We start from the raw sequence: 20,431 nt of genomic DNA, 5'->3' as shown, positions 1-20,431 counted from the left end.
TCCTTGTCATAAAATGTGACTTCTTCAGTTTATTTTACAGAGAAAGTACATAAGGCACAAGGCTTCATTCTTTCTTTGCTAAATCATGCTATGTTTGGGGAGTGGATCTAGTGAAGTGGACACTTGTACTGGCGGCGGAAGCGGCAGAGGGAGGCATTGCCCCCGGCAGGTCCTATTGGGAGAATTAATGGATTGACCTATTAATGGCTGATGCCTGATGGTCTCACTATTAACATGCCCCCCCCACCCACTCTGAAAATCGTTCTGCCGCCAATTAATGTAATCGGATGGAGGCAGTGGAAGAGGGGACAATAGAAAAACACAAATGTCACGTTCCGTTTGTATGAGCTCGTGTACAATGTTTATTGCAGCGGGCTTGGGCAGGGTTTCCCAGAGAGAGGGGGCAATTATACCAAACTGATTCATATTAGGACTTCCAGCGAGAACAATGTACCTGTAAATTGTTAAAGTGGATCTTAAGTTTACTAAAAAAAAAACCCTGAGATTCATGATGGATCATGGTGATTTGGTTTCATCAAGAAATGAAGAATGGATATGAATTTAAATATAAAGCATTCAGGGCAGAGTCATGAAATACTGTGCTGTTGTAATTACCGCAATCAATCAATCTGTTCTAACAAAACTAGCATTTACATCTTGAAAACTCGGAGATGTGTGTTCAAATTATTTGAGCTTTCACGACACGGTACTTTTAAGCAAGGCCACCTAAAAAAAAAATACTTGTGCTTTTGGTTTCTTGACCGACCCTAAGTTTTCAAGTCTGTGTGACCCCAAAATTTTATATCGGCAAGTTAGAAAAACACTAAACAAAATTAAAAATAAACATAATAAATCCTGTTATCTTTTCTGTCTTAAAAAACACTTCTGAACCCCTTTCTGGTTAAACTCCTTTTTAATACTTTTTTTACTTAAAATTGGCAACTTTTGAAAAGAAACTTCCCTTATTTTCACAAGTTCCCTTCCCGTTTCGCTGTCGCAGAGGTGAAAACACGTGCAAATGCCTAAATGTAAAGCATTCAGGGCAGAGTCATGAAATACTGTGCTGTTGAAATTAAGGAAATCAATCAATCTGTTCTAACCAGACTAGCATTTACATCTTGAAATTAAAACTCGAAGATATATGTTCAAATTATTTGAGCTTTCTCGACAAGGAACTTTTAAGCAAGGTCACCACAAAAAAACACTTGTGCTTCCGGTTTCTTGACCGACCCTTAAGTTTTCAAGTCTGTGTTGCACTGTTCCCGCCGCGCCGCGCCTCGCCCATGCAAAAGAACGTGTGATGGCAATCTGACAACCAGGCCCTTTTCCAATACTCGACTTGGGCTCCGTCTCAGGCTTCGTTCCCAAAACCAATCCCCGATTGTGGGCCTGAAGCGTTCAAATTATATTGGATTACTGTAATTTCTGGCTCTCTTTCATTTTATTTGATGTTTTATGGCACTATTAAACATAATACTGCGCTTACAGCTTCAACGTCAGCTAGTTAAAAAATAGTTGAAGCCTGAGACAGAGCCGAAGTTGAGGTTTGGAAAACAGCCCCAGTCTCGAGTCTCCCAGTCGAAATACCACCTCGGCCGTACACGTACACGCACGCAACCCTACAGCTTCAAGGGGAAAAAACATGATGTTGCAAGAAGATTTCTGCGTGTTTCCACAAAATTTCCTGCCGCGGCACGGGGTTTATCGCATGCCCGTCTGGATATATACCACGCGATATATACAGACTGCGTGCGTTGGTCAATTTGCCGTCGTGATCACCTGACTAGTGTTGTGCATAGTGGTGTGGATTGTCCATAATTCTTAGGAATTGTCGACTGTAGAAATTTCTACATAGTTTTTATCACTTTTTGTGGCAATTTATTTTAAATCCTTCCTCCCCATTCATCCTCTTCAATCAGCACAAAAATCGACGCCCTCCCCTAAAAGTTTGACCTATACCGGCCCTATTTTTTTAGAGGCATGTAATTGGAAGCATTTTATTCTTGGCCCAACCATGGCTAAACATGTTTTAATACTACGACAGAGAGAGTCCGAGTCGTTTTAAGCACGTGAGTCATTTTTGTGGCGACTCAGTGAAAACACCTGAACGAAGCGCAATATAATGTGCACGCGCGCGACGACGTTGCAAATTAAATTTGTGTTGAATGGACAGCGCCCTCATTTGCTCCGTCTGATTTAGTCGGGTTGCCATAATATTTATATGAATATATGAAAACGGCAATAGAAATTTTGTAACCAGACTATTTTTTCCAAAACTCGGTGCGTTCCTTAAATTTTAGACTTGTATAAAAACTCAATCCCCGAATAATAGGCCTACATTTTTTTAAAACACAGAAATACTTTACTATTTGGCTCAATTACACATAATTTAATGTTTCATTGGCTTTGGGGCTAACAACTTCAAAGTTTGGGTTTCAAAATATAATCAAACGACACCGTAACCGTGACGGAACGAAGCCGTCTCTGGAAAAACCCCGGGATATAGATCGCTTGAAAAACTGTCTGATCCATGCTCCACAGGGAGGCCATAAATTATCATAAATACTCAAGTTTCAGACGTCATTCCTCTACGAATTTTTGAGAAGTTTTGACAAAGAATTTTTACCATACGATGTATTCAACCATAAATATTTTAAGCACTGCTGCCGTTTTACCTGGTGGGTTCCTGAACTTCTTCAGTTTTCCTCGCGTACACAAGCTTTTTATGGCTCATTATTTTGTTAGATTCCCAAGATTGTGGGACACTTTACCCATGGATGTCACAACAGTTGTTTTCAGTCTTAATTCTTTTATTTCAAAGTTAAGAGACCATTGGCTATCTCCTGAGGCTAACATTGTTTGATGCCATAATGCTGATCCTGTATTTTTACTGTACATTCCATTGTTTATTTAGGCTAGTTTTATTTTTGTGTATTTGTGTATTTTAAGTCATTTTTTATCTAGTGTTTTTCTTGTATTTGTTGACCTCTCGACAGTGATTGAGTTCGCTTTTAAGCTATCCGTCAAGGGTGTCAACAAATATTGTTCTTCTATGTTGATGTATCGGTTTTCGTATTTTGTGTTGGTTTTTGTACCCTAAATAATAATAAATGAAAACTCCCATTTCAATTATCCTGATCCCTCCCAGTACGAGGCAACACCATTAGGAGGGAGATTTTACATGTATATGGGTCATTCCATGAGGTTGGGGCACAATTTGTGACGGTGTCCAAGAATTTGTGGAATTGTGAAAGAATGGCCCAGAATGAACTCCCTAGATTCAAGGGCTCCCATCCCAGGGCGAAGCCGTGGATGAAACAGGACTTCAAAGATTGAGCTTCCCTCTACTGCATGGATTCTAGCCACTGATGTGCGCTTTGCTGCAGTCGTCGCGCTGGCTCCCGATCTCACTGCTCAATCGATCGTGTGGCGTGGCTCACCTACCTCTACGCGCCCATGTCACTGCATGACCACCAGGCCTGGATCCACATCCTACATGTACATGTATATGTACGCGTGTGTGGTACACTGGTACACTGTAGTCGCTTCGGCTGGAAAAACTGGAGTGGACGCTGGCATGACTGGACAAAATTGTACTAGAGTTTTTAACTTTTAACCCTTTGTTCGTCATGGATGATCCAGATATTTCAGTGTCCTTGGTCAAGATCGATTCTACAACACAGGGAGTCAAAAGTGCTGAGTCGGAAATTGCCAACAATGACCTTGTTGATGGGAATTTGTTGGGAGGCTCAAAAGGTACAAATCATGTCAAATACTGAAATAGACCCCCTGGTGTGATGTAAAGTTTACGGTGCACCAGTTTCGTGAATTTTGTTCACCGTATTTCATTGTTTTGTTTTGAATATAAAACATGAATGAAAGAGTTTACTTTAAACCCCAACCAAAATAATGAGAATTTATTGTCAGGAATAGGCCTAGGGCACAATTGCAGAATATCCTCCCCTCAGACATGTCAGAACTGTTGGATCCGTCGTCCGGGCGGGCGGACGTCGAACCCCACACTGTTTTGGAGTTAAATGTAGACCGTATATGCCATAGGGCCCAGACTACTGACTAGTCCAGGCATAGTCCACCTCATATCCAGATTATTCATAGGTGGATACAGTATCATGCTTGATTGGTCACTCCCTGGGACCCTCGTTAGACTTAAATATTTTTCAACCTTCCCTACCCACCAGAACTGTGGGGTCTGACTACCCCCAGAACTGTGGTGTCCAACATCCGCCCTGCTCCCACCGACGTCCGCCCCGTCGTGTGTCTATACATCATTGTGAAATGGCATGTTCTATTTAATATAGGTACATGTGAATGGATGTGCATGGTGGTGCAGTTTGTTTTTTTGTTCCTTTTGCACTCCATCATTTTAAGGGGTGTGCATCCCAAAAGTCAAACAGTTGCTTATTCAGCGTTGGAATATCGAAAGGTTACTTGTTCAACATTGAACATGTTGAATGCCAAATGTCAAACAAGGAATGAGAAACTACATTGTAACTTCACATCGATAACGTTCATGACCTTCGCCCCCATAGAGCATGAAGATTTCCTTATTTAAGTCTTAAATTTAACATCTGAACATAATTAAAGGTTGTGCGATGTCTTGATGTAGGCCTACATAGTTCTGAACTGGGTGATTATTTTTCAAGATTTTTCGGTTCCAAATGGTTTTGGTGTGGGTATTGATTTTTAAAGTAAAATCTTTCCAACATGAAATCAAAGCTAGCATTAGGCCTAAACATGTTAAACCCATATCATATTGCAAATAATAGATTTCCCAATTTGGAGCAGATGAGCAAGAGTGCATAACCTTGGTAATGCAACTTTGAGATCAAACATTAGGCCCACATGGCCAGATGGTCACAATGGCATGCATGTTCATGATTTGTAGGTGTGACCATTTACTCAGGGGTTGGTATTGACAATGGGATTAGTAGTTTTAGGCATGTTACGAAGGCCTACTCTTGAGGACAACTGCCATTTTTGTGAAAGAATTCTTTGTCAGGCATCACAAGTTCCGAGTGTAAGACATAAACACCTGCTATGCCCAAAGTTACGTGTAGTTTACTCCACCAAGATCACTTTTAAAGCATGTTTCTCCTTCTAGGATTTGAGCATGTGGCAAGACTCCTTTCCCTAAGCTATTAAACTCCTTTTAAATCAACAGACACCTATTTTTGAAAGCCTTTAAAGCTTTTTTTAAAAGTCCAGTGGGGAATTCGTCCTCATCTTCTAACCCCCGAATGTTGCAGTGTTCTTCAGTGTTTTTGTAATTTAAAAAATGTTGCATACTTCACTTTTTGTGTACCATGGTGCTGGAAGATTTTTTACAGGGAAGAAAATTCTATAACTGGCTTGATTCACAATGGCAGGGTATTCAGGAAACGAGATGAAAATTTTTGTTAAATTACGAAGTCACCCATTTCACTCACGGCACATATGAAGTTGCAATGCCAGTAGAAAAGCAATTCTTGGCCAATTCATCATCAAACATAAACACTGAAGACAAGCTATCCTGGCATTTTGATGTTAGGGAGACTTTCAAAGCAAGCAGGTTTTGAACGACATGTATTGTTTTCGTAGAATGTCACATGCTGTGGGACTCGTTACGGAAACAGGGACAGCTGTTCAAAGTCCTGGACACCTTGACGGCGAAGACAGCTCGGCTCATTGGCCGAGTTCAAAATCAAACTGCAACAGAGGCAGGTAAGTGCAGAAAGCAACACCTTATTTGTGCTGACCTTGAAAAGCAGAGAGGAAATCCCTACAGATGTTGTGCCAGCTGGGGACTTGAATGTTTTGAATTTATCATGAAAACATACAATCACCTTGAAATCTAAATAGAAAAGAAATAAGAATGCTTATTTTCGGGACAAGTGTCTCACAACCTCATTTGTTCACTTCTGATTCGTGGAGTTGGGTTTAACGTTATAAAACCCATCCACACTGACTTCAGGAAATCAGAAGGGGATGGTTTTCTAAAAGTTACCAAAATGACACTGTCCTGATATCTGTATCATGTCTTTAATATACCGATGTGGCTTAAGTTGAAGGATATTTTGCGAGTTTATTAAAGTCCAGGGTTTCATCATTGATCCGGTTGACCGTGTTTATGTTGCAGATAGTGCCACGGTCGTTGAGCTTCTGCTGCAACTGGGCATCATGTTTGTGGACTTGGAAACTAAGGAGGATGGGTCCAAGGAGAAGAGATTCACCTTTGTGACGGATGTTGGTAAGCTGTAGAAAAGTTTAAAGCAATGCGGGATTGCAATTGCAATTCAGGAAACTGAAGTCCATTTATTCTAATGCTCCGCAAGATTCTTGAAGATCCATTGGGATGCTCGAGAGGAGTTTTGCCAGGAGAGGCTAAGGCAGAGTCTACACTGGTGAAAGTTGAAAAGTGCAATGAATGTGCCGGATGGTATTTCTGCAAAGTGGAGATGAATAATTAATAACAGCAGCAACAAATCAACAAATAAACAATAACAACAGCTGAGCAAACAACAAAACATCAATGATAGCCTTATGAGGCACCAGTATCCACTCATTGTGCTTGCTTAGGAATAATCGACTCACAGCTTCAACAAATCAAATTACAAGTTCACAGCGTGACCACTGAAAAGGGTCCAACAATAAAAATAAAAAAAAATCCCTGGGTTTGGGAGACTTTGAGCTGTGTAGAAAAGCACGTACCCTTTAAATTCCTTTGGTATTTTCAGGAACCTTTCCAATTCTCCCAAGTCCTCATTTTCCAGGAAGCTCAAAGTGTGGAACGCTTTGCATTTTCACTTCCGAGGGGCATCAAGTCCTGAATTGGGTGATAGTACTAGTACATGTACCTTGGCTGAAGTGCTACCCCCATGAGCAATTTGAACGGATGATGCAAGACAGGATCTTCTAATAGTTTGTCACTGTGGACTCACACTGATTGAGAGGCGCAAACACAACCAATTCGGACAACACAGAAACATAAAAATGCTCCATTACACATGTAAATTAAAACCTATATCAGGAAAACTTAGCTGATTTTTCTTGACGCTAAATTAATTGAGGATAACTTGCTCCCAAAGGCCACCAAGGGTCTGTTCCACTCAAAAATATCAAATGCACGTAGCCCCTGTTGAAATTGATGGACTAAACTGGTTGGTAACTTGAACTAGGACATAATGGGACATATTGGATAGGTCTTTAAGTGAAACAAACGGAAGCTCAAGTACAAATTTAAGGCCTGGAAATGAGGCAGCAAGACATGCAGGTGTAGGTTACTTCGATTTTGTGTGTGTTCTGAGAACACACAGATGCATTCCATCGGCAAGCAAGACCGTATGCTGTCTAGTAAATTAACCAGACAAGTATATTTTATAAGAGGAGTCATACACTGTCTTTCCATTCATCTAAGTTGTTCTTATAACCTGACAGGCTTTCCTTTCCTGCACTTGCACCAATAAAGGAATGCTCAACTCAAAGGAGAACGATGGAATGATTAATGCTGACACAGAAGAAGTTTCTTGGCAGAGCATCTTTCTTGATGCATTATGTTTGAAAATTTTTCTTTTTTGTTGAAGACTAACAGTTCCACCCTGATTGCAATCGATGATACTTCCCTGCTTAAGTCAGTTTCTTTCTGATATGAATTGGAGGGGAGTTCCATATCCAGGTGATAGATGGTATTGACATAATCTCTCAAAAACTGCACTTGCCCTTTAAAACCTCCGGGTGGATTTTCTTTTAGAATACTGGGGTTAGAGCGGATGTACCATGTGGTACTGTTAACGAACTGAAGTTGACAGGACTTGGTGAATACTGACAGTTACCTGATCTTTCGTTTCAGAGTCAACGCTAACACGGCAAGCCTTCTCAGCGTCTCAGTCTATGACAAAGGCAGCACCCCCTCAGCCGGTCCCACCCCTGCATTTGAGCTCCGTGGAGACGGGCAGCGACAGCGACGAAGACCATGCTGACACCTTTGAGCCCAATGAAATGACAGACGACATTGTGGAAGACGTCCCCGCCGAGCCTCCATCCTACGTCTGCGAGTGGTGCAAGGCGGATCAGGGCACCCCGGTCATGCTGGACCTGCACCTCCTGCAGCACTGCCCGGTTCTGACGCGGTACCGGGATGAGAACCTGCCCTGCCCAAGCTGTGGAAAAAGTTTCCGCCAGCTCCTCCGGCTGCAGAACCATTTGTTTATCGAGCACGGCATGGAGACTGCGGAGGCCGTGACAATCATGCACGAGCTGAACATCAAATATTCCAAGCAGCAGAAAGAGGACGAAAAGGAGAACGAAGAGGGAGAGGCACTGTCCGCAGAGGAAAGCGATAACTCTACAGGATCGGACGCAACTGATGCACCTCCTAGGGTTTGCATTAGGTGCGAAGTGTGTCGGGGTAAATTCAAGACTCGTATAGCTTTGCGATCTCATCTGATGGAAGTACACAAGTTCTCCCGACAGAAAGCCGCCAGCAGCGTGTACGCGTCAGTTAGGTGTGCGGAGGTACCATCCCCCACCAAGGCAGACTCTCATGTACCCAAGAAATCCCCAAAGCAACCTGGCTATTTACTTGCGTGCGTTAAGTGCACAGTGAGCTATAAGGATCGCGCACAGTTGGTGAAACATTTGAAGTCAGCTCACTTTATGTCACAAAACAGGGCACAGAAGGAAGCTAATAAAAAATACAAGGAATTGAACGCGACATTTGCTTGCGATTTGTGCCTCAAAAGATACTGCAACCGCTACGTGTTTACCCGGCATTTAATTGAGAGCCATCAGTTTTCTAAAAATCAGGCACGTCTGAAATCGGCACAGATGTATCCGCACGATAAGAAGAGACGCACAACAGGAGCAGCAGCAACTCCTGCGGCAAGATCAAGAAAACTCAAGGAACTGCAGTTAAAATCCAAGGATGAAGACTCAGATATTGAAGAAGGAGCTTCAGAGAAACAGCCACGACGTTCTCTCCGAACTGCCCGCAAAAGAGGAAGGAAGGGAAGAACACCAAAGTGCATATCCAGGAAGCTGGCTGAAGAAGAGGCGGAAGAGATGAGTGAAGATGTACAAGAAAACCATGGCAACAGAGAGAGTGATGATGAGGTCATCCCAGAAAAAGAGAGCAGTGTCAGTAACTCAGGAGGGAAGACAGATGGAGCAGATGAAGACTTTGAGCTTGAGGAGAAGAGAACACATTTTAAAAAACAAACCAGGAAAAAAGCACGCCGGAGTTCGGGCAGCATATCTGATGATGAAGACTATGTTCCATCAAATTCAGAATCCGAGGAGAATGTAAAGAAATTTAAGTGGGGGCATTCTGAAAAAGCAAAGGCAAAAGTGGAGCCAACATCACCCCCACCATCTGAAAGCAATGTGAAGGACAGTGAAAAACCGGAGGAAAACCCTGACGACGACGGCTCAAATCGATCAGAAAAACTTCCCAAGAAACGGTCGGGAAGAGGTCGCAGAGCTAATGTCCAGGGCAAGCACAAGTGCCCCCACTGCGATAAAAGTTTCCTTCACCTGAGCTATGCCAAGTTGCACATTTCCACGATCCACAAAGAGAAACCGGCATATCAGTGCAGCACCTGCCAGAAACCGTTCTACTTCAAGACCACCTTCCTAAGGCACCTGAACTGCCACAAGAACGAAGAGATGGGGATAAACTTTGACTGTGAAGTCTGCGGCAAACGCTTCCTGGACAAGAACGCCCTGAACTCACACAAGAGGACCCACTCCAAAGACAACCCTTTCAAGTGTGAATTTTGCGACAAGAGTTTCTTCCACCAGTCGCTGTTGCTGCGCCACCGCAACATGCACACCAAGGAGACCGAGTACAAGTGCCCGCACTGCGACAGGGTGTTCTACCGGAAAGGCGGGCTGACGTATCACATTGCGTCCATTCATGACAAGAAGCGGGACCACGTCTGCGCGCAGTGCGGCCAGGGCTTCCCTTGCAAGAGTGCCTTGCTGGCCCACGAGCACAGCCACAGCACGGCCCGGACTTTCCAGTGCGATATATGCGGGACCAGGGTCAAGACCAAGGGTAACTTGAAGGAGCACATGATATGCGTCCACACGGACAAGCGGGCATACAAGTGCGAAATATGCCAGAAGACGTTCAACCGCAGCCACCGCCTGACCTTGCATATGATGATGCACCGGGACGAGAGGCCGCACAAGTGCCATTTGTGTGAGAAGGGTTTTCGCACCCGCACCAACCTCAGAGTCCACATCAAGTGGCATCAGGACCAGCGTGACTTCCAGTGCGAGCAGTGCGGCAAGACCTTCCTGATTCCTGGGAACCTGGACCGGCACATGAAGACACACCGGAACGGTAAAAGCTACCGCAGGAAAGCCTCCAGAAAGACTGCCCCCGAAGCTGGCCTGCCGAGCGCAGACCAAACACAACTGACCACCCACATGGAGGCTCAGGCTTGTACCACAGTCGACAATCAATTCCAGACAGTCCAAAGTCTCGTTTCAGGAGAGGGATTTGAGTCGGACCTCCCAACGCTGGCTTCCATAGCTCAACACCTGTCCACCATGAACATACCGGTCTTTCAGGCAACCAGCAGCACGACGCAAGCTACCATACCGGTGTCAATAAACCGCGCTGAAAACACCTGCACCCTTCTGCCGGGCTCAGTCATGTCGGGGGAGGCCTCAGCTGCTCTGGCAGCATTCAGCCACGCTCAGCAACAGCTGCAGGGGACAGGCACAGACCCGCCAGTTGTCAGTCAGGCAGTGCAAGGCAGCTACGAGCATATGGAATTGACCATGTAAAGTGATTCCTGCCTTTCACAGAGGCCAAGTGTATAAATCAATGAACTTCTGGAAAGTTGTTAAAACTAAAAATCTTAAAATTTCAAAATAAGTGAATTCTTGATGAATTGCCTACATTGTATATATATGTACATGCAAAGATTGGAAAGAAAATCACAGCCACTTCCCCTAGACAGGTGTTCAATATTTTACTCTTAGCCACAGCCATTTGATTCAGTTGTGGCTGTGGCTGTAGCATAAATCATTCCATTGTAATTTTAATGACGGTCACTGACAAGTTTGAATATTGCAGGGGGAGGGAAGACTGAAATAAAGATCTGAAGTTTGTTTTCCAGATGTCCACTTTTCCCAGACATGCTGACTAACCAGCTGGTTTTATTAATATGTTCACTTTCATGCGCAGAGCATTGTCGTGTAGCTATTTTCCAAAGAAAGCTGGGCTTGCTCTGGCTTTTGGAATGCCTTATTTTAATTGGTTTTATGTTTAAATTTGCTTTTAAAGTTTTCTTTCAAAGGAATTTTAAAAACACATGCAGTGCACCCTGCCACTTATTTTCAGCATCAAATTATGCATTCTAAACATGTCTACCGCTGATAAATTTTCGCATGGAGCATGTGGGTCGAGCATATTCTGAAAAAGGATCCCTTTTAAAGAGGTTTTATTGTACAAATGAATATGCTTTCTGGCTCTTGTGAAAAAAAGCTTGTGAATGTCACCTGCAAGAAACGGAACAAAATGCTTTGTTTTAATCCAGAAAATACTGCTGTTTGGAGGCGGTTTATTTGGGAAAAATTCATTTTTCAAGCAGAATTTGTCGTTCATGATATGGGTCAAATGTCACAGCAAGTTTAGTCTAGTTTTCAAGGCTTATCATGATAATCGTATTCACAGTGTAAATTTTTTGGTGGTGTATGTCAATACAACAAGTGGCTAATAGCCCTAACCTTCCCCATTCACATAAAGTTAAACACCCATATGGGACTTCGTGCACAGAGGCTGTTGGACTTTGTTTTTCTGAGGTATGCCAAACCCAATGCAAAAGCTAGCTGTTATGGGCCTACCAGACCACCACAGAATTAAACACTTTACTACTGTTTAATTCTTTGTGGTTGGGGAAGGTTAGGGTTGAACTTTGAAACTGTAAAAGTTTCAGTCAACACTTACCAAATTATTGAAACCCCTTCTGTTAAAATGAGTCACAAGGCAACTTGTTTGCATTAGAAAGGGCAAGTCAAGCTTTTTCTGGTTGATATACCTGTCAGTTTCGCATCCTGGTGAAAACAGACTTTATGTGGGTGAAAACAGACTTTATGTGGGTGAAAACAGACTTTATGTGGGTGAAAATCGTGGCACATTCCTATTAACATTAAGATTCTTTTGAAGTTGTGAAACGCAAAAGGGGCTCTAGCAATGTCCGACTCATTTTTACAGAGCTGGTCACGTTTGCTGATTCCCACACTGTGCACATTCCGTGAAAACTGTGCTTGTTAGAAGACCACAGACTTACATCAAAATGTTGAAGTACTATGGACGGCAAGGTAGAACAAAGGGCAATTAATTACTTGATTCTCAGCAGTAATGGAAAACTCAGCATGGCCGATTTTATCAAAATGCTCCATTGTAACATACGCCAATGCTCACACAGTCCTTCAGTTTTTCCTTAAGTAGATGGTTGACGTTGCATTAAGACCTCTAGCATCTACAATACAGGTTGGAAACTTGAACCTGCATTGAGAAATTGTTCAGAGGATTCAAAGAAGTTCAATGGATTCAAACGAGTCTGGGTTTTTCATTCAAAACTGCACATTTAATGACCAAGCTTCTCCGCCATTAGGTTAAAGACTTTCAGTTCGCGTAATTAAAACTTATTGATATTTACAGTAGAGTTGCAGCCGAGTCCATGACAAGTCAAAATCACAAGTCAGCCCATCAAGTCAGTCACAAATAATGGCATTAACAGTGGCAAGTACTGTCGTCATTTTGTCAATGTTTAAGAGATTGTGACTTCAAACTGGATGGCTTGTGACAGACTGTTGTGGACCAAGTGTCAACACTCGTAAAACATTTGCCTATGGTACTCAAACCAACATCCATTTGCTAAATTAAACACTCAGATTTCTCCTATTTATAATTTCCAGAAGTGGGTTTTGGAGGGTTTCAGTAAAAGTAAGTTGCGACTGCAACTGCAAGGATCGAGAGAGAAAAGTCTCAATTTTCATTGTACCTGTATCGGGGGTGAGATGGAAGGAAAGTGGAACATCCCAAGAAATAATCACCAGATCTTTCACGTGCCCCACGGCAAGGCCAAAGACACCCCTTAATATGCCCATTTCTTGTGTTGTACATTTATCAACTTATCTATCTTACAACACCTGAATGGTAAATTCAGGATTTGTTTAGATTTGAAAAATCCTGAAATCAAGAAAGTCCTGATGAAAATAACAAAATCTGAAACCAGGAAAACTCCTTACAAATCTCACCCCTGTTGTGTGTTACATCACTCGTGAAATTATCACAGATTTTCTGTAACTGATTTTTCTATATTTTCTATAAGAAAAAAATGCGTGCATTAGAAACAAAACTGAGTCCATTACAGGAGTCCCGTCCCGGTCATCTCAGGAGGGTTAGGTTTTTTTCAGTTCCATAATCCTATTTCTGTTTCGGACAAATGGCTTTTGACCTAATTGCTTTCAATTGTCGTCCGATTAATGAATTACATGTACATTTTAAACAGAGAAGCGATCCTTTCCAAACTGAACATTGTTTTTGTAATGGTGTAATTGAAACATTTAGAGTACGGTTTGTCATCAGTGGCGGTACGTGTACTTGTATGCACATGCGATGCTGGTTGTATGTGTTAGTGCCATGATTACGACAGCATATCTGACGAAGTCTTTTCAGTGGTCAAGTACCTGAAGTAACTCCTTTCTGATCTCCCACAAAGATAAGCACTTGGATGTCAAACCCGGAAGTACATGGTTCTCAGATACCACAACAAAACTTTTTTGACTTCTATGTGCCCAATTACATGTATCTATTTTGTACAAACACTTGAAAAGCAAAATCTGCAAGAACTGAAACGATATTTCTCTAGGGAACAATTTCATTCAAAACACTAGAGCTGGGGCTAAGGAGTGGGGGGTTTTTTTGTCGGTTGCTCAAACCATCTACCAAACTGTTTTTAACAGTTAACGATTTGACCAGTCGCTGAACACACGAAACTTCATTTCGTAATTCTTTCAACAAGGCTGTCGTGCGAATTGACAAAATTTATCTGGTGGTGTATTTGTGCCCCCGTAGTCTTTACTGGAGTGGGGAACAAGGCAAGGGGATCATTACTCTGGACTCCATCTTGCGAATCAGGGGTACTGCGGAAGAAAACAAAGGCAGAGTAATCATACAGGGAAAGTTCAGCAAGAAGAGAAGAAGCATTGACACTTTGGTCCCTAAACAACTTGGATGCCTCCCTTCGGGTACAGCATGTGACCTCAACATTGGCTGAAGTTACCAGAATAGCTGTGGGCTATTAGTAGTAAGCTTATGGCGGTGGCATTGCAGCAACAAAGGAAATGCTAATTTGGCAACTGGGTCTATCGATGCCAAGCTTCCCTGAGTTCAAAACTCTACTTTAAATCGGATGTAATCGCAGCTTAACGGGGCTGCAGCTTCATTTTAGAAAAGTGGCTCACAAATATGTGAAACACACTCGATCCTCGTAGCTGCTGGAAGGGTCGATTGTGAAATGAAGATTCTTTCTGACACCCTGTCCACTGAACGCTGGCTCTAGATTGTGAAGGCTGGAGTATTCCACTTCCGCTGAACAGGAACTGCAAACTACCAGCTCTTTTGCATATGCAGATTCATATGTAAAGTGAATTCAGGGATGTCCGTCCGGTTAACAAGGCACACACAATCTCACAGCATCAGTTTTTCAAGTGGACAACAACCCAAACAATCCATGGGCCACATGGGTGGAGATTCTGGACAGTGGAAGTGTGTCAAACTTGGCAAACGTTGCACGGAGGAGTACAAATACCTACCAGTGTATGCCACGCAACTATCCCATCCAGGATTCTGCCACGCTTTCTCACGGATATCCTTGCGAGTCTGAAGATCCTTGTAAGCTGGAAGCAAATATGAAACCGGAAGAAAAGATCTTGGCGATCAAGCAATCCAGAGAGGGGCCTAGGGGATTCTGAAACCTAAACAGGAACATTTCAGGCGCCTCTTGGCTGTTTATTTGTACAAGTCACTCACTGTAGCACATTAAACTTTTAACGGGAGTGAAATGCAAGTGTTGAGGACTTTGAAAGGAATTTGATTGCGAGTTTCCTTTTCAAAGTGCATATTCGGGAAAACAAGTCCATAGATTTCTCTTGAAGAAAAGCAACACTGCTTAAAATCTAAAGATGAAGTAGTCTAACTATTTAATGGCAAGGCCTTTTTTTCATCTTCACAATTGTACAAAGAATACTTTTTCTGGACTCCCTCCTGAGTATCATCATTTGTCGTATTCATGAAGGGTGTACATAATCCTCGTCATATCTTCAGCAAAGACTCACCCCAGAGGTGGTGCACAAGGTACAAGTCGCCCACTTGGGTAAAGAGACCCGCGACGGCTTCGTTGTTGTCCCGACGGAATCTAATTCCACTTTTCCTGCAGTAAACAAGAGAGGCGTACAATGCAAGCAACTAAACTACCTTTCTGAAGCCTGTGTAAAGTCACTACCAAAAAAAAACCAGTTAATTTTTCCCCTTTTTTGTGTACTGGGCTGGACAGCTCAGCTTGAAGTGCATAGTTGGACCCAACCCTAGTTCACTTTCCATGACAGGCATTTTTTTTGGGGGGGGGGAGAGCAAAACTCAATTTACAAAGTTGAAGGAAAAGTGACTGGAAAACACAAATGTCACTTACCAATTGTTCGCCCATTCTATCAGGGTGCCAGGCTGCAATTAAATGGACATGACACACCAAATAAACTTCTGGCAATCTCCTTTTAAAACACTGAATCTAGCATTTAGAGGCTGTATGAGGATTAATGAATGTACAGCTAGGCATTCATTACTTAACATGGTCCTTGAAAGTTATGTGCAATCCAGCTTGCTTTGGCCTGTATCGTACCAAAGTGTGACTCCATTTAGAACCAGTACATGCAGTGCAAATGAATGGAATAAGCGCGCCTGTTGGTTCACACGCTGGTTCTTGTGCTAACGCCTTTACAAGCGTAACTGTTTGCGTGACGTATTCACTTCCGAATCGGCACTCTATAGGATCAAACTAAAGACACGACCACATGGTTTCCTCGAGGTTAGACACCATTACCATAGACCAGCATTTGGTTTAGTAACCTCACCGTAAACTCAACGGTGGGGCTCGTTTCCACATAAAACAAACCATGATTTCTTTGTCAAATACCTTAAAATGTCACCAAGGTTCCACGGACTGTGGTCATCATGCCGATCCCGTACTGGGTACTGACTTGGCAGTTTTCTGATACTCTACGCCATTTCTGATGCTTGAAAGCTTAGCTTCTCCGCAAACGCTGTGCATGGTGCGGTGGCATCATTTGGGTAAGTCAGAGCATCCTATACTGAGGAGAGTATGTGTAGAGCCTTCCTTACCCTGAGATGGTAACTCCTGAGTTCATACAGATTGCCAGGCTCCCGGGGCTGCGGCGCGCCCCAGAAACTGAACGGAAGGAGGAGGGAGTTGCTCCGATTCATCAGCATCTCGCCACGCAGCTTCTTGTAGTCATTGTACTCCTGGAAGCAAGAAAATGGGAATAAAAAGGTGACCCCGTTGGCACTGTGTGTGGCAAACAAAGCTGACATACCGCTGGAACCAAGGCGCATTTGAACTCTAGGCATGCAACTTGGGCTGTGACAAGAAAAACCAAGGAAATCCCAATCTTTACAAGACTCTGCACAATGTTTTTCAATTTTCAGTGGCATTAAAAGCGTGAAGAGAAAAAATGAGGAAATCAGCTGATCCGAGAAAAAGTTGCATGCCCGGGACTCACTGCGACAAGCAAACACAACCAACTCTTAAAACAAAGGAATCCCGACGGATGTAGTTACAAAGCCCCCTCTGAAGAAATACATGCAGAGGATTGAAGAAAAACACAAGGCCAGACAGCTCAGCTGGTAGGGCATTGGTAGAGTAATCTGAAGGTCACAGGTCCAAATCCTGTTCCAGTCAACCTCCTTGGACCACTCTGGAAACCTACTCATGTTAACTCCTCATTGTTAACACAACATAGTTGAACTCCTGGACAAGTCTACAAGTCAGTGCCTAAGCTTGATCAGGTGTGCCTGGAGACAGTGACAAAGCAAGGCCCCCCCCCGTCACAGTTCTTTGACACAGCTTGTGGCTCTGACTCAAGACTGAACGTCTTGTGATGCTCTTGGTATGTACTTGTGATGATGTGATCAGTGTTATTAATCCTAACCCTACATAATACTACAAATTACTACTTGTCGTAAAATGTAGTACTGAGCGCCGTCGCTTGTAAGAGGGCATGACTGCGTTGTTCTCTGAAGCCATAAAATACAACAGAAAAGACAATGTACCATACAGCGCTGTGGCACTATGAATGCATGGCTTTATTGTTCTTTGTACAAGTAACAATGGAAGTAACCTAGCCAGAAGTAGTAATCTGTAGCCCTAGGTCCTTCAGGCTCAGGCTATTACTTAGTACTTTGTAGTACTGTGTAGTGTAAGCCAAACAATATGCTTGGCGGTTAGGGTTAAACTGTACGTGTACCTTATCGACCCACAGCTTCTCCGACATTGTCTTGACAGCACGGTAGCCATCATTGTAGTACCAGATGTGAACTGAGAGACAAAACAAAATCTGTTTAGCAGAGAAAAACACCGTTAGCAAAGCTTACAGTAACAACAGTGCACTGTAGTCAAATGAGCATGTGCAAAGAATATCTACACAAGGCGTATGAAAAGAAAGATAAAAAAAACAAAGAGTTTCATTAGGTCAAGGTCTTGGGGGGTTCCACGTCAGAAGACACAAAGCCACAACTGCCTCGTGGCTTCACACAGCACCCAAGCATCAAAAACATAGGAGACAATCAACATAGGGTTGGAATGTCCTGATGTGCCCTTTTAGGGGTTTTGTAGGTTAGAGCCCCACTTTGGTAAATTTTTCCCTGCTCAACCAAAAGCACACTCCTGGCATTACTTGCTTGATCCTGATGACCAAATGCTGTACTCCAGCTGCCAAACAGCGAGCAGGGAAAATCTGGATTCTCGTGAATTCTCTTCAGACAGTGCTCCCTATAATATCAACGAAGAAACGGACAAACAACCATACAAGCCTTGATTATTTCTAGTGGCATCTCTTAGATCACAATGCAGTAGAGGAAAGACAATGACAGAAAACTTTCTGGATGAGACGTACTTTAGGATTGAGATGCGATGCTTCAAACCCAAACTCAAGACTAGTTTTACTTGGAACCCTTAAAACAATTCCCAACACTGCTGGTACCTCGTAGCACTTTCACTTCCCTTATATTCCAAAGAGCATGAAGCCTAATGTTCATAATAGTGGGTAGAGTCTACCCTCCCCAATCCTACAAAATCCTCTCAAACCTGGTGAATTTTGATGGATCTGGAAATGTTGAAGTTAACTATTACAAAGGAAAATTTATGTGCTTACTAAGCACTTTGGTCAACGTCAACTTATTTGGAGTGAATATTTGGTCAAGGCAATTTATTTTTCTCATTTAATCAACTTTGCAGGCATGAGTAGGCTTTTACCTATTAAAGCAAAAATGCGCACAAACTGTCGTGTGACAATGCGTACTTAGACACAAAAAATTTGAAAATCAACCTACGATGCTTGGATGTACTCCCTCATCCTGTCTGGTTTGATGTTGTGAACTGTAAGGGAAGGAAAATGATCTGTCATAACCTGCTCAGTTCTGAATTTATACAACTGAGGGCATGCAATGTGGTGCAGGAAGAAAGGAACAAAACTGCTGCGGGCAACTTGATATAATGTGATGCAGGACTTACTCTGCATTTCATAGACGACATCTTTGTTGGTGAGAGCCTCTGAGTGGGCGGCCTTTGCTGGTTCAACCTTTTTGACATGTAGGAGTTTGTTCAGCCATCCTTCCCCGTCTGATGAGTAGGACCTAAGGTAAAGACAGAAGGTTGTATGTTGTATTTTTGACACAAGGCCATGTAAAACAATAAAGTTGTTTCTCGTTTCCACCAACTCTTTTCTTGCCAACTGCCTTGCTTTTCTGTTGTTTTTTTCCTTGATTGTTAGTGACTTTCCTTGCTGCTAAACTGAAAAAGGTTTATCCACCCTGAGCTGCAGTGCACACTCACTGATGAAAGACAGACGGTATTCAGTTATCCAACCGGGCTCTTGCAGGCATTCAACATGCACGCGAAGACCATATTTCCAGACTAAATTCAACGCGCGTACTCACTGTGCTTTGTATCAAACACGCATAAGCTTGCGCGCCTATGCGGTGAGTGCGTACCAAACGACTATCAATTTCATTTCAAAATACGCCCTCTATTGTTCCTGCTCTGAATGGATTCTAATGGGCAAGTCACATTATGGCATGCCACCAGGGGCTACAAGTAAGATAATACTATTGCAGTACCTAATATCTGTGACTCTAGTTGTTAGGTCCCTCATTTTGTGAAATCTTGTAGGTTTCACAGTAAATGACATAATCAGGGAAATGGCAATGATATGGTCATGAACTTTAGTCTGATTTGGGGGTTCCTACTGGGGCTAAGTAGGAACTTAGGTTCCTAAGTCTGGGCAAAGGAGCAACTCTCCATTCACTCTGTGCAGGGATTTGCATGTTTTCTTCCTTTTTTGCTGCAACATAATAAAAATGACTTAAACAATAATAGTACAGTGTGGGAGATATTCAGAGTGCATAAACAGTGAAATTTCAGGCATAATTGGAGTAAAGGTTAAGAGTTGACAACACTTTTTTTGCCCCTTTGACTCAAGTTTAGGTTTTGAGCGTAAAATATGGAACAGCCACCAATATGGGTATTTCACAATAGTGCACCTCCACGAGTTTGCAACGTGTTGACCAATCACAGTGCGCGAAATCTGTCAACCAAATGCGCGTTTGAAAAGGGTCCACAGATTTAGCGCGTTGTGACTAGTCAACGATAACGTGTTGCAAACTTTTGTGGAGGTGCACTATTGTAAATCGCCCGTATTAACCAATCGGAGAGAAGAACCAAGACGTGGTGATGTCATCCCGACCTTGAGAATAATTCCGCGATCAGGGCGAAAAGTGCCCTCTTCTGTTCTGCAAAGGAGAGCAAACATCTGCTTTTAATGCTAAACCACTCCCACTATAACCTGATGACCACGACGCACGAGCATGACGAGCCGACGAGTTTCTATCCCTCTTTGAAGCACTGAAATTTTCTCGAAGAGCAGCTTTTATGGCATTTAAACGTGCTTTAATTGAAGATAGAAAACCAATTCGTGAATTGTTTACCTCTGTAAAGCAGGGGCGTGATTAATAATAACTGCATTTCGCAGAAGTTGTGAAGAGCGCAGCAGCAAATGTCTCCCGTTTGTCGCCATTTTTGGAGATATCAAGAGGTCACGCGAGGGCGCCACCAAGTGTTGCAAA

General features: G+C 42.9%; 2 protein-coding genes across 2 annotated transcripts; one reads left to right on the top strand and one right to left on the bottom strand.

Annotated features, from left to right (window-relative positions):
- Positions 1–3,329: 3,329 nt before the first annotated feature.
- Positions 3,330–13,550, top strand: LOC110976663 (uncharacterized). Its single transcript, XM_022230137.2, has 4 exons — positions 3,330–3,756; positions 5,599–5,721; positions 6,137–6,247; positions 7,847–13,550. Exons 1-4 carry the CDS (start codon positions 3,630–3,632, stop codon positions 10,789–10,791), a joined length of 3,306 nt encoding a protein of 1,101 aa, XP_022085829.2. The 5' UTR covers positions 3,330–3,629; the 3' UTR covers positions 10,792–13,550.
- LOC110976604 (protein NipSnap homolog 2-like) lies at positions 12,574–20,424 on the bottom strand. Its single transcript, XM_022230039.2, has 10 exons — positions 20,294–20,424; positions 18,822–18,943; positions 18,641–18,686; positions 17,986–18,080; positions 17,557–17,627; positions 16,415–16,555; positions 15,708–15,739; positions 15,355–15,449; positions 14,833–14,916; positions 12,574–14,160 (listed from the first exon to the last, which is right to left on the bottom strand). Exons 1-10 carry the CDS (start codon positions 20,380–20,382, stop codon positions 14,096–14,098), a joined length of 840 nt encoding a protein of 279 aa, XP_022085731.2. The 5' UTR covers positions 20,383–20,424; the 3' UTR covers positions 12,574–14,095.
- Positions 20,425–20,431: the final 7 nt, after the last annotated feature.

Source organism: Acanthaster planci, linkage group LG09 (genome assembly GCF_054643075.1).
Source record: "Acanthaster planci isolate LZ-2023a linkage group LG09, COTS_SCS, whole genome shotgun sequence".
In the NCBI taxonomy this organism is placed as follows: Eukaryota; Metazoa; Echinodermata; class Asteroidea; order Valvatida; family Acanthasteridae; genus Acanthaster; species Acanthaster planci.
Note: the sequence above shows the minus strand (reverse complement) of the source record. Positions and strands in the feature narration are given on the sequence as shown.